This window comes from Erinaceus europaeus, chromosome 16 (genome assembly GCF_950295315.1).
Source record: "Erinaceus europaeus chromosome 16, mEriEur2.1, whole genome shotgun sequence".
Taxonomy (NCBI): Eukaryota; Metazoa; Chordata; class Mammalia; order Eulipotyphla; family Erinaceidae; genus Erinaceus; species Erinaceus europaeus.
In genome coordinates, this window is record NC_080177.1 from 32,671,634 (window position 1) to 32,686,750 (window position 15,117).

At 39.7% G+C, this 15,117-nt stretch overlaps 1 protein-coding gene and 1 long non-coding RNA gene across 2 annotated transcripts in view; one reads left to right on the forward strand and one right to left on the reverse strand.

Moving 5' to 3' along the window:
- Positions 1-15,117, forward strand: part of LOC132533432 (uncharacterized) — a 941,342-nt gene that overhangs the window by 342,948 nt on the left and 583,277 nt on the right. The window lies entirely within an intron of this gene.
- PRKCH (protein kinase C eta) overlaps positions 1-15,117 on the reverse strand; it is a 256,943-nt gene that overhangs the window by 99,009 nt on the left and 142,817 nt on the right. The window contains exons 4-7 of the mRNA XM_007519272.3: positions 12,702-12,736; positions 9,347-9,435; positions 7,155-7,284; positions 4,912-5,039 (exon numbers count right to left, since the gene is read on the reverse strand). Coding sequence (XP_007519334.1) covers positions 4,912-5,039; positions 7,155-7,284; positions 9,347-9,435; positions 12,702-12,736 — 382 coding nt within the window. The remainder of the gene's footprint in view (positions 1-4,911; positions 5,040-7,154; positions 7,285-9,346; positions 9,436-12,701; positions 12,737-15,117) is intronic.

Here is a 15,117-nt window from a genome sequence, read left to right on the forward strand (position 1 = left end):
TTTATAAGTGTCCATTTTCTAAAAAGCACTTTATCACATTTGCTTAGAGGCTCAAGTATGAATGAAGCAGCATCATTTACACAATATATTAAATTGCAGAATATATTTAGGGTTGATGAGATAATTCACTTGGATATGAGTGTTTTGTCATGTGTGCTTCCCAGGTCCAACATATAAGAGTATTCCGACACTGGGGGAAATTTCAGTGCTGTGGTCTCTCTCCCTCTATAATTCTATTTCTCTGTGAAAAAGTCAATCTGGAGCAGTAATGCCTGGGCAATGACTAAATTAGTAAGACACAAAGCTATTTCAATAATAAAAAGTTTAAATACCTATAAGCTTACTAATCCCTCTAAAGAAAAAACAACCTTTGAAAACATACACCCATCTTTATAGTGGATCAATTTTTAAAAGATAATTTAAAACTTCTGGGGCCCAGGTGGTAGCACAGCGGGTTAAGCACACATGGCGTAAAGTGCAAGGACCAGTGCATGGATCCCAGTTCGAGCCCCCGGCTCCCCATCTGCAGGGGGTTCACTTAACAGGTGATAAAGCAGGTCTGCAGATGTCTTTCTCTTCCCCTCTGTCTTCCCCTCCTCTCTCCATTTCTCTCTGTCCTATCCAACAATGACATCAATAACAGTAATAATAACAACAACAGTAAAATAACAAGGACAAGAAAAGGGGAAAAAAGCCTCCAGGAGCAGTGGATTCATGGTGCAGGCACCAAGCCCCAGAAATAACTCTGGAGGCAATATGTATAATTACCTCAGAACAAAATTTTAAATATTTTCACAAATATATTTTTGACCGTTAAGTATTATCAAGACCACATGTTTAACAGCTGTCCAACATTCTGTTTTATGGAATATATCATAATTTATTCACTAATTTTCCTGATACTGGTAATATAGTTTGTTTCCATTTTGACTAGTATAAATATCCCCAGAGTGAACCTATGTGTACATGTTCAAAGCAGTATCACTGAGTCTAGCTTCTGAATCAGTGCAAACCACAGCTCTGCACCCTAACTCTGTGACCTTGGGACAGTTCTCACTGTGCCTTAGTTTCCTTTTCTTCTTTTTTTAAATTTATTTATTTTGGAAAGAGAAAAGGGATAGAGAGAAATTGAGGAGGGAGATAGCGAAAAAGAGACAGAGAGACATCTGCAGCCCTGCTTCACCACTTGTGAAGTTTTCGACCTGCAAGTGGGGACCAGTTTCCTTTTCTTTTTTTTTTTTTTTTATATTTATTTTCCCTTTTGTTGCCTTTTTAATTGCTGCTGTGGTTATTGTTGTTGTTACTGATGTCGTCTTTGTTAGATAGGACAGAGAGAAATGGAGAGAGGAGGGGAAGACAGAGAGGGGGAGAGAAAGATAGACACCTGCAGACCTGATTCACCGCCTGTGGAGCGACTCCCCTGCAGATGAGGAGCCGGGGGCTCGAACCAGGATCCGTGCACTGGTCCTTGCACTTTACACCATGTGTGCTTAACCCGCTGTGCTACCACCTGGCCCCCAGAAGTTTTAAATTATCTTTTAAAAATTGATCCACTATAAAGATGGGTGTATGTTTTCAAAGGTTGTTTTTTCTTTAGAGGGATTAGTAAGCTTATAGGTATTTAAACTTTTTATTATTGAAATAGCTTTGTGTCTTACTAATTTAGTCATTGCCCAGGCATTACTGCTCCAGATTGACTTTTTCACAGAGAAATAGAAATATAGGTGGTGCACCTGGTTGAACACACATGTTACAGTGCACAAGGACCCAGGTTTGAGCACCTGCAGGGGGATAGCTTCACAAGTGGTGAAGCAGTGTTGCAGGTGTTTCTCTGTCTCACTCCCTCTCTATAACCCCCTTCCCTCTCAATTTCTGTCTCTATCCAACAAGTAAATAAAAAAAAAAGATTAAAAAAATAAAAAAGAAAAAAAGAAATAGAAATATAGAGGGAGAGAGACCACAGCACTGAAATTTTCTCCAGTGTCGGAATACTCTTATATGTTGGACCTGGGAAGCACACATGTGCTTCCCAGGCCGGTTCTTGCACTTCGTATCATGTGCGTTTAACCTGCTACACTACCGCCCAACTCCCGCAGTTTCCTTTTCTAACAAAGGGAATGTGATAGCACCTGCCATGAGAAGTGTGGTGAGTAGTAGAGGAATAGAAGCACACAAGTCACTTAGGTAAGGGTCTCCCTGATACATCTAGTAACTGTTGCTCTGTGGCTGCCATCATCACCCTCATCCACAATCATTCATTGGCTAATGATGGGGAGCTGTTCTAAGAAATGTGTCGTTAGGTGAGTTGTGATCATTGTGTGAACATCAAAGAATATTGCTACACAAAGTTAAGTGGTACAACCTAATGTGTACCTGGAATATATGACATAGCCATCCTGTCTGTGATCTGCTGCTGCTGAAACTAGACATTGAGTTGTTAACACGGGCCTATTTTCTTCAGCTCATTTCCCAGAAATGAAATTATTTGTGCAAAAATTCTCATTCTCAAGATTTTTGAAATGTTTTCACTGAGGCCTCTAAAAAGGCTGGCTATGGACTCAATGAGGGCTCCAGCCTCTCCACACTGAGCCAGATGTAAGCCTGGTCTTCTTGGTGGCCTCTCCTACCTCAACGCAGTAGTACAAGCCCCTACATGAGGGTACATGAAGGCAAGGTGACATGCTGATGTCTGTCATGGGACATTTCTAGCACAAGCTACCACTAGATAACACATCAAAAGTCTAAGATCCTGGAGTTTTTGGCCTAGTTATCTAAAAAAAACTTACCCCGGGTAACTTTTAACTGACCTGTCCAATACACAACTGTGAAATAGCCTGAAGCTGCAACGAGTTTTATAAATTCAAACCAGTAAAATAATAATTGCAAGGAAAAGTGGATTATCTTTAAAAATCCAATTGTCTTAACTGTTTCTCTTCCAAATCTCTGAGCATACATTTTCAAGGAAAAATTTTTACCAGCTTGAATTTCACTTCCTCCACTTTTTTATTTCCTCTTGTTGGGGTGGTACTACCTACAAAACTCTAAGTCAGTGTTAAAACTTTTTAAAAAAATTTTTAAATTTATTTTCCCTTTTGTTGCCCTTGTTTTTTTTATTGTTGTTGTAATTATTGCTGTTGTTGTTATTTATGTTGTCATTGACAGATAGGACAGAGAGAAATGGAGACAGAAGGGGAAGACAGAGAGGGGGAGAGAAAGACAGAAACCTACAGACCTGCTTCACCACCTGTGAAGCGAACCCCCTGCAGGTGGGGAACCAGGGGCTCGAACTGGGATCCTTACCCCGGTCGTTGTGCTTTGCATCACGTGCGTTTAACCCGCTGTGCTACTACCTGACTCCGAAACTTTTTTTTTAACCCATTCTTCTTTTGATGGACTTATGATTCTCCAACTAGTTGCCAGGATATGTTATAAAAATGTAGGTAATGTCAGTTTCCCACTAGTAAATATTGTAGTGTTAAAGATATTCTGAGCTGGGGAGATAGCACAGTAGTCATGTAACTAGATTCCTGCCTGAAGCTCCGAGGTCCCAGGTTCAATCCACAACACTACCATAATCCAGACCTAAGCAGTGCTCTGGTAAAGACAAAACACAGAGGGGCCAGGAGTTGTCACACCTGGCTAAGCACACACGTTACTATGTACAGGACCCAAGTTTATGTCCCTGGTCTCCACCCAAAGGAGAAGTGAAGTAGTGCTTCTCTGTACTCCCCTTTCTTCTCAATTTCTCCGTTTCTATCCAAAACAAATAAGCAATCAATAACGGTATTATTTTTTTTAAAAAAAGCAAACCATAAAAATATTCTGCTCAAAAGACAAGCAGCACTGTTTACTCCTAAAAGTTACACCACTTGACTTACCGCATTTCTGTGTATTTTAGAAGTGCTGGTGTAAACTGCAAACTCTAACCTATGTTCCTCAGCAACAGCTGCCCCATGCATTAAAATTCCCTTCACAGGAGGAGTACCCTGCTTATCAAGACAGAGAAACTCCAAGAAATTTTCCAATGCCTCCCCCAAATCAAGAAAAACAGTATCCAGACGAGTCTCTGTTCTGCTAGGCAAGGACCTTTCAGTGAAAAAGGAAATGGGGTGGTGAGTGATGATGAACCTGAGACTAATTGTACTTCCTTTTTGAAGCACCCCAAGATATGTCACCCTAGAATTTTCTAGAGTCCAATAGCAAGCTGCGCCTTTCGATGTCACAGTCATAGCCATGGCACTTTCTCAACAATCTGCAGACTCTGGCCAGGAAGGCAACAAAAGGATATGGGCCAGGGAAGTGGCCAAGGCTCTCATGGACGAAAGCAGGTGAAGTGAAGGTCACTCGGGAGGTTGTAAGACAAAGCAAGTGCACGGCAACTGACACAACCACACCCACTCCCGAGAGCCGAGAGGAAGGAACTCCTGTGTATGGCTGAACTCAAGAGATAAAATTCACAACCCATAAACAAAAAATGCAGGGCTGCTGGATTCCAGGACCCTGGAAAGCCTCCGAGACTTTCAAGTTCAATTCCTTCAGAAAGAAGGAAACACAGGCCCAGATACACTGGTCAAGTGCATTGCCAAGGTCCCTCCAAGAAGCAGAGCCCAGGCCCTGAATTTCAGGGTTCTAGTAGACCCAAGGGAAGGAAAGTGATTTAAAAAATAATAATCCTTTCCCTGCTTCCGGCTATACCTACATGCTTGTTACTTTTCTCATCATCCAGTCTTAGGAAAAGTTTCACTTGTAAGGCAAAATGCTCATAAAAAGTGCAATAAATCTGTGTATTACATTTGCTGAGATTAGGAACACTAATGATGTTAAATGGGCTCATTTGGACTCACTACAGCTGAATGGCCTATAAATTACAATGCGTGAAGAAGGAAAAAAAAAAAAAAAGCAAAGTCTCACCGAGGTTGGAGAAATATTTCCAGGCTGGAGGCCCATCCCTGCCAGGGTCTTGGCGAGTTCCACTGCATTGACCCCACAGTTAGGTGCTACATTTGCCTGACATCGAATGTGGACATTCATTTTACAGACTGGAGGAGAAAGGAAAAAGGAATTCTCAGTCAGACAGGAGCCAGGTCAACCAATGTATGCTGCCAAAGAGAATTTCAATAACCTGCAAGATTCTGACAGAGAAAATAGTACAGGCTAAAGAATGCCATCTTCTCATAAAATCCCACATATGCTTCTAACAATGCCTGACATTTTCTTTTATTTCTGGCTTCTGTGGAACATGGTAGAAAGGCAGGCATCTGGAAGAACAATGCATTTCAAATACCTTTTATTTTTCTTTTCACTGTGACTCAATGAAAGACATTCATCTTAGTCCTAGCTAACAGTGCAAGTTCAACACAGAGATCAAAACGTTCATCACAGTGACAGCTCAGTCAATTAAATAGCAAGGAATCATGGCAACTGACTTTAGGCTTTCCCTTCTAACCTTCACTAGAAGGTAGCAGTGCAAATGTCACATGCAGATCATTGTTCAAACAGGATGAGATGGTGTATCTGAGAGAAAAACCTGAGTCAAGCTTTCTTTTCTGAGTATTGTTATAGTTGGGCAGTCCTCCTAGCACAGAGCTCAGCATCCTGTGGGGCTGTGGTTCTAACTGCTTCATGGGGTGGAGTGTAAAGGATAGCAGAGGCAACAGTTTTTAAAAAACAGCACAGCAAGCTCAGCTTCTGCTGAGCAAGAAAGACCTGAGGTTTAATCAACAGAAGAAACTTCGGACACGGTTTCTTGACAAGGGCCTCGTTGATGGAGGCGGGCTGAGACAGTAAGCAACAAATGCCTGCCTCTGTAGTGCTGGTCTACCTTTGGAAGCATGCACACACAGATCCAGGTTTTATAGGGACTAAATATATGTAATCAAGCAAGCCCATGTTGAGCAAAAGATAATCCAGTGAAGTAGAGCTTTCTGAACGGGTCTCTTGCAAAGAAGACTTAAGCCTTCTGGGAAATCTACTTCTCTCAGGAAGGCTGGTGTGATACATAAGCCTACAATGGTCTTGCAAAAGTGCCACATAACCATAAAAGCAAAGATTACAGGATCTCTGCACGTATACTGGCCTTAGCCTCCAGGGATCAGAACAACACAAAGAATGCTTCTGCATGTTTGCAACAACTACAAAGAAGCAGAAAGTGACTGTCACCCTGGAAATTCAGGCCCAGGTGAGACCACAGCATTATGACCAGGCAAAGAGACTGAGTTAAAGATATGCATGAACTACCTGTAGTTGTGGATACATGAAAGAATTATTCATGTCTGTTTCAAAGAGAGAAAAAAGACAAGTGACTGGCTTCTTTTTATTGACAAAGCAGGTTTAGTAAGTCTGGGCAGTCAATGGATCAATGGATGATAGTGAGCTACAGGGATGTCAATTCTGCCTTCCCTGGTGACTCAGAATGTGTCTAAGGCTTTGGGCTAAAACACACAAGTATTTCAAAAGGTGATAGGGTAAACCACGACATCCAGATCATTGGAGCAACACTCAATGGGAGATGATGCCAGTTCAACAGCTCCCCATCTCCTGATAGGAGAAGGCAGAACCCTACCCCAGACCCTTTACAGAAGCAGTAACTACAAACCCAGGCCCACTGAGCACAGTTAGTGAAGTGCAAGCCCACAGCCAATGCTTAAATGTCTTTTACTCCAGCTCACTTTGCTGATAATCTCTTTCAGGAGACCCAGAACAGACTCAGGTAAGTTTTTTCTCAACCTCTGCTTATTTCTACCAAAATCATTAGACCTAATCCCCAGCTAGAACCCAATATTCTTTGGCCAGCCCACCTCTAGTCTTCATCCACTTCTGATCTAGATTCCATTTTCCCCCTCTTTCAAATACTTATTAAAACACAAAATAACTGACCTATATTAGCACTAAACTGATTTGGGCAACTAGCCTGTCAGAACAGTAAATTTAAAAACACTCTATAGTTAGGACATCTTTGGGGCAGAAATCCTGGGGCAGAGATCTTTGAAATAGTTCTGTTTACATTCTTGATAAGACACACAGAAGAACCAATGTAAGGTGTTCATTTACAAAGTATCAGACATCCCTAGGTCAGATTCTATACATCTAGCATTCTGAAGCTCACAGCACGGTGTCCCAAGAAAGAGTGAATATCCAGGACCCCAGCAGCTCACTTTTACACTGAAGTCCTTGCCGCATGATCCCCCAAAGCAAGGAGCCACAGTGATCGCAGAACGTTGGCACCTTGTAGTTGTGGACATTGAACTTATGTGGGATGTTGATTCCAAACCTCTGTTCAGCAATCTGTGAAAAGACAACAGGAGGATGAGAACTGAAATTCTATGCCAACATTATTTTGTAAAAGCTGTAACAGAAGGGCTGGGAATATAGCTCAGTGGAAGAGTGCATGCTTCTCTTAATGTGATACTGAAAGTTTAATGCTGGCACCCCCAAAATCAAACAGAGTACTGTAACAAGAGCCTCCCAAGTATAGTGTTATTAGGACAATTGTGTTTCAGTATTTTATTTCATTTACTCAGTCAAGTTAATTATTCAGATTTAATTAACCAGATCAAATACATTTAATTTTTTTCTATTCTTTGATAGTGATTTAACAATAGTCAACAAGGTTATAAGATTACTAGGGATGGTTCCATACCATACCCACCACCAAAGTTCCTAAGTATGCTTCCTTTCCTCCTCTCCCCTCCCCTCTTCTCTCTTCCTTTCTTTCTCTCTTTTGTTTTTAAACATTTTTATTTCTGCTAAGGAATCCAGATACCAATGCTCTTTTTTAAAAAATATTTTATTTATTTATTAATGATAAACATAGGAGGAGAGAGAAAGAGACAGACATCACTTTGGTACAAGTGCTGCCGGGGATTGAACTCAGGACCTCTTGCTTGAAAGTCCGATGCTTTATCCACTGCGCCACGTCCCGGACCACCTTTCTTTTTTTGCCTGCTTTCTTCCTTTTTCTTTCTTTCTTTCTTTCTTTTTACCAGAGCTCAGCTCTGGTATATGGTAGTTTGGGGGAGAGGGGTTTGAACCTGGGTTTTTGGAACCTAAGGCACAATAGTCTTTTTGCATAATCATTGTACTATTATGTACAATTATGCTATCTCTTAAATATACTATTATGCTATCTCTTAAATATACTTTCTATTAAGATGAGAGAAAGCAGTGGTGTGCATTAAGATCATTCACCATTTGGGAAGATATAAATCAAATTGTCATTTTTCTCTTGTATATATTTATCTATCTCTCTGCCGACGTTTTTAAACACATGCTTATTTTATATAACCTTTTAAATATAGGATTAAATAGTTTTGTTTTGTTTTGTTTTTTACAGATTAGATATACTCACCTTACAAGAGAAAAGGAGAGAGAACGTGACATCCAGAGAATATGAAACATTCCAAAGTGACAATCAAGTGACCGGTTTTTTTTTTTTTTTTTTCCAGCTTTCAGCCTCTGCCTGGCATGTGCATTCTGACATCCTGAGTGTGAAGGCCCTGCTTTAATCTTGCCAAATCCAAATTCAAGCATGTGCTCTCCAGTCTCTGTCACAATGTGGAGTAGCAACAGAGCCACATACAACAGGGAGTAAGGTGACTGTTACACTTCCTGTAACCTTTCTGGCCTCTTTCCCATGGCAGGTGTGATTTATACTTCTATACATACTCCTTAGCAGTCCTGTATGTGTGCAGGAAGGTGCTCCTGAGCTCCAGAATCAGCCTCCTCAGAGCATCTGTAAGCCCATCTGCTCTCCACCTCTTAAATGGAGAGTATTTGCCTACCCTTGCGGAAAGCAAAACCAGCAGCAAGAATGAGTTCCAAGCACTGTGTATAGGTGAACACTGTCCCTAAAATCTGAGAGGCTCTATGAGGCCAATGGTCACCTCCTTTAGAATGTGCATTTTATAGTGAACAGCATTCTCAGCACATCAATCTTCTCTGGCTTAACTCTCCTAACTGTACGAGGGAAGCATTAATCCCATTTTTAGACAGAAACTGAGACACATATGGGTCTCTTGCTAGTGCTCATAGAGAAGAAAGTAGTAGAGGCTGGCCTCAGCATTCAAGTCTAACTTACTGGTGTCGAGTTCAGTGCCTCTATTACTCATCCAAAACTCCTGTCTAAGATTAGTGGAAAATAAATCCCTAGGGCTCATCCCAGATGACCACTAATCAAAAAAGTCACGCAAAAAAAGTACAGAAGTGTAAATGCCATAATAATAAGAAAAAAAAGAAACTATATGTCCATTCCTTTCCAATACTGGTATCAACTTTTAGGAGTGTAAAAGGGAAGAGGAGAGAGGGAGAAAGATGGAAGCAGACAATCAGCACCATGCTACCATCTTACCTTTGAATCCACTTTGTTGATATTGTTTTGGCAAGTGCAGGCTGTAACAATGAGATGATGGCAGCGCTTATGGACAACACAGGTGCACACTAGGAAATCAAATCCAGTGATTACACAGTTATCGGAAGGCCTACTGCACAGCTCACTACACCAGCATCAATAAGGGCTCCATGATGGCAGCTCACACATGTGTGTTCTTCCTGTATTCCTTACTATCATCCAACTCAGGTCTTTGCTCATGCTTAAACTCTTTGTAATCCAGTCCTGAGCTTATTGGACCCTTCCTGGCTTTGATCTTTTCTGTACCCACTTCCAGAGGAATCTTCTCACAGCAGGACTATGATCACACCCACTCGATGGATCTAAAACTTTCAGGGGTGTTTTATTGCCAGTCCACAGAGATTCAAATCCCCAGTCTTGTTTTAGACCTTGCAAATGCTACCTCAAGCTTACCTGTTACCTTTCTTCCATGTACCAGTAAAAGCCAGACTTGTTCCAGTCCTTACTTTCCCAAACACAGGACCCATGTCCTGTTCAATTCCTAAGATAATCTCTTTCCCTGTCATGTAACTGTAAGTTCAGCTTATTAAAAGATATCATTAAAAACATATCTCTTTCATGAAAATACACTGCCTCTGGCTTCTCTTATAGACTGAAAATGTCTCTATTCTCAGTCTCTAACAATCTAAGCTTTTCCCTCATTTCTTTTTTAATATTTTATTTATCTTAATGATATGTATATTTAATATTTTATTTGATCATATATACATATATATAGCCTCAGTCATGAAAATTGTTTTGCATAACTATTATGCTTTCTCTCTAGCCTGCCCACTTCTTTTCAAATCTTCCACAGATAGCCTCTTGATTGCTCTCAAAACTCCCAGGCAGCATGATGTCTTGAACAAAGGAGGCATTCATTACATATTTTCAGAATGATTCAATACTGAGAGCTTTTTCAATAACATTTTTGTTTCATTTTCATCTAGATAACTGACATGGTGCTCAGTTCAGTTTGTCATTAAAGGATAAGCTTGTGAAATGGTGCAGTATGACAAGACACATCATTTCAAGTTTTTTCAAGATACAGGAAAGTTTTTAGGATTAAGTTTATGTAGACAGATGGCATGTCAGTAAATAGTACTAGACCTTAAAACAAATATAACTTTCTTCAGATTAAATTCTCCGAAGAACCTAATTGCAACTGCCCAGGATACAGGTCCTTTTGTGTTAGGGAAACTTTTATACAGAAAAATCTCTTATTCTGAGATTTTTTAAAGTTTTTTTACCTAGGATAGACATTTATCAATTTTTTTTTAATCTTTTTGAAGAACCAACTCTTGACTTAGTCCATTTTCAGTCTCACTGATTTTTTGTTCACCTTAGACTCAAATTTCTCTGTTCTCTAACTTCCAAAGATAGAAATTTCCAACACTAACTTAATCTGTCTTATTTTAAAAAACTTTTTCCCCTTATTTATTGATAGAAATAGACAGAAATTGCAAGGAAAGGGGAAATAGAAAGGGGGGAAGAGAAAGAGAGACACCTGTAGCACTGCTTCACCACTCGCAAAGCTTTCCCCTGTAGGTGGGAACAGGGGGCTCAAACCCAGGTCATTTGGCATTGTAATATGTCTGCTCAACCAGATGTGCTACCACCTGGCCCCTTAATCTTTCTTCTTATTTAATATGTGCATTTAGTGCTATAACTTTCCTTTTGAGCATTGTCTTTGCCACATCCCACAAATTTTGATATTGTAGCTTCATTCAGTTAAAATACATACATATTTTTTCTCAAGTCTTCTTTGACTAGTGTGCTATTTAGAATATGTTCAGTCTCCAAATACTGGAAATATTTCAGCTATATTTCTGTTGTTGATTTCAATATAATTTAGTTGTGGTCCTCCTAGACCATGTTTATGATATCTATTTAAAGTTTTTTGTAGTTCGAACTAGTCTCAGTTGGTAAATGTTCCTTGCAATCTTGATAATAATGTCTACGTAGTCATTATTAGACTCTATAAATATCAATTAGGTCAAATTGTGATAGAATATAGTTAGAGCAAGTACTTTCTTACTAATTTCCTGCCTGCTGGGTTGATTAGGTGCTGATACACTCAAGTCTCTAGTTATAATGGTGGATTTGCCTATAATGCCTTGTGGTTTTATCTACTTTTGCCTGGTACCTTGATTTCCTGATGTTAGGTAGAAGTACACTAAAGACTTGCAAATTCTTGAAAAAAAATTATCTATAATATTTATCAATAAATAATACTTATCACTAATAATTTTACATGTTCTGAAGTTCCATTTGTATATTTGCTTTTAATTAATATTAGCATATTGAATATCTCTTTCCAATCAGATATCTAACTTTACATTCCATCGAAAGAGGTGGGAAAAAAATAAAAACAGTATTTTCATGTCAACTGTTGTTCTTTCCTGCTCTTTTGAAAGCAGGAGACCCAGTGAAAATCAGTCCATCAAATATCCTGGCACTAAATGTCACAGTGGAAGAGAAATAAACAAACAACATATATGCTTTACAAATCACATATTTTTAGTATATGGGCTCTACCAGGTGCACCATGCCACCTCCTGGGCCCTAAATAGTGCAATTTTAAACTGATAATCATATTCCTGTCCATCAAAAAGTTTCTAACTTCTCTTTGTATGTGCAAGGTAGACCAGAGTTTACTTCAGACTCTGTACTGAAGAGAGAGATGCCCAAGCCAAAACATGACTTTGTCCTATGGACTATATTCTCATTTAGAATTGAGAAATGAGGTTTCACTTCACTGCCATGTGTATTTCATTCTAATTCTGCCTGAACACTATTGAGATGGATCTTAGAATTGTGAAAATCAAAATCAACTGAATGCACAAGATTGTAAACAGCTCAACTCTAAAAGTTTCTCACAAACCAGAAAGTAAAAAAAGCACCTTTAATGACAATTTTTCTCTATGTAGGTCAAGAGGAAGGGTTTTGTGAGACTTTTCACCTCTACTGATAAAAGGATTATGAAAACCAAAATTCACTTTAGGGTTCAAGAGTACTGTTCATAACTTTTTTTTATTCATATGGATTACTACATTGACAAAAATTATACTTTAAAAGGTATCCCTACTTTGGAAATTAAAATATCCCTTTACGTAATTTAAAATATCAGCAATATTTAACCAAAACTAAAGCACTCTAACCTCATGGGATACTCACTCTAAGAACAGAATGATAACTATCGAGGATTATTTGTTAGGATTTTAATGGCTGTCTCCTGGTACATCAATTTCTCTTGACACAACCATTTCTTAGCAAATGAACAAGATTAAGCATAGTATTAAAAATGTATTCTTACCTTGGCATTGATAACCTTGTTTCCCAAACACTCCCCTGTTCAAAATAATAGAGAAAAATGTCATCAGTCAAATATTTAGCAGCAATATTTCTATAATTACAGTAAAGAATACTATTTAGGTATTTATTTATTTATTTATTTATTTTTATTGCCACCAAGGTTATCACTGGGGCTCAGTGTTTAGACATAATTAATACACCATTCCTGGTAGCCATTTTTTTTCCTTTTTTTTCTTTTATTTGATAGGACAGAGAGAAGTTGAGAGGGAAGGAGGAGATGGGGAGGAAAGGAGAAAGAGAGACACCTGCAGCACTGTTTCACAGCTCCAGAAGCCCTCACCCCCTACACACACACACACACACACACACACACACATACAACCAGGGTTCCTTACACATGATAAAATGTGCACTTAACCAAGTGTACTACCTACCACCTGGCCCCCGATTTCTATTATTTATTTAGTTAGTTAGAGCACTGCTCAGCTCTGGTTTATGATGGTGCTGGGAATTAAACATTGGACCTTTGGAGCCTCAGGTAAGAAAGATAACCAATTTTCTCCTATAGACTCTTATGAGAAACAATTCCAGGGGAAAAGTAAAGATAGTGTTTTCTGAATTCTCATTTGTTAGTATTAGACAGACAGGAAGTGATCTGGTGTATTAGAATATTCCAGATGATATAAACGGCTAAATTATTCTCATTCCCTCTTCTCAGGTAATCCCTTAAGTCCTCAATGAAATGAAACCTTCATCTGGTCATGTGACAGAGCCTTAGTCTGAAGTGTGACACCACCATGCTATTTAGAATTCTCTGTCACATCCCTGTGAAGCAAGGACACAGACACGCTCACTGGCATAAACAGACAAGTCCACCACAGCTGCCTCACCTGAGGTGCCCTCCTTCTTGCTCTGTACACACCACCCCTGATGTCCAAGGAGAAGTGCACCACAACTTGCCTGCTCTGCCCACAGATTTGTCCCTGTCTCTCCCTAATATAGTCTCCAGGTGGTGGTGATACCATTCTCATCCCATCAACAAAGACCACATTTAGTGACTAAACTGATAGGTTGGGAGGCTGGGACCGGCACAGAGTCAAGCAGCCAACACACATCGTTTCATTTAAAGTTCACCAGGGCAGGTTATCACTGGGAGGTGGGAGGTTGAAGACACAGAATTTAGGTGGTAGGAGTGGTGTGGAACTAAACCCTGTAATCTTACAATTTTATAATCCACTACTAGTCACAAATAAAAAAAAATAAATGAACAGAATTGAACCTGGAGAAAATAAATGTCAAAAAATAATAACAATAAATAACAAGACAGCTCATAGGACAGGGTACAGAGAACACAGATTCTAAAGTCAGTTAGCCTGAGTATAATTTGGGGGTATTTTGAATTTCTTTGAGCTAGGTTTTTTGCCTATAATGGAGAAAGTAACAGTACCTTTTTGGAAAGTTATCATGAATATATATGAACGATGAATGCAAAATACTTAGAATAATGCCTGACACTTTAAATGCTATGTAAATGTTTATTATATATGCAACACAAAATTACCATCTCCGTTTTGTAAATGAGATATTGACAGATTATATGACTTGTCAAGGTTGTCTAGCTGATGATAGAAATGAAGACCAGAGGGGGTCAGGCGGTAGCACAGTGGGTTGGGCGCGCGTGGCATAAAGCGCAAGGACCCGAGTAAGGATCCATTCAGTTCGAGCCCCCTCCCCCCGCTCCCCACCTGCAGGGGGAGTCACTTCACAGGCGGTGAAGCAGGTCTGCAGGTGTCTATCTTTCTCTCCCCATCTTCCCCTCCTCTCTTGATTTCTCTCTGTCCTATCTATCAGTGATAATCAACAACAATAATAATAACCACAACAAGGCTACAACAACAAGGGCAATGAAAGGGGGTAAAAATGGCCTCCAGGAGCAGTGGATTCATGGTGCAGGCACTGAGCTCCAGCAATAGCCCTAGAAGCAAAAAAAAAAAAAACAGAGTATACACTTTTTTTTTTTTTTGCCTTCAGGGTCATCACTGGGGCTCAGTGCCTGCACTATGACTCCACTGCTCCTGGCCACCATCTTTTTTTCCATTGTTGTTGGATAGGACAGAGAGAAATTGAGAGAGATGGGGAAGACAGAGAGGAGGAGAGAAAGACAAACACCTGCAGATCTGCTTCACTATTTGTGAAAAGACCCATCCCCACACACAGGTGGGGAGCCAGGGGCTTGAACCAGGCAGGAGCCTTGCACTTCGCACTATGTGCACTTAACTGAGTGTGCTACCACCCAACCCCTGCAGAGTCCATACTCTTAACCATTTATATGCAAAACATACACCAATATTTTTATTGTGTGTGAGTACGTATGTGTTTGTGTGAGTGACAAGAATAGCTGGATAAAAAGCTAAATA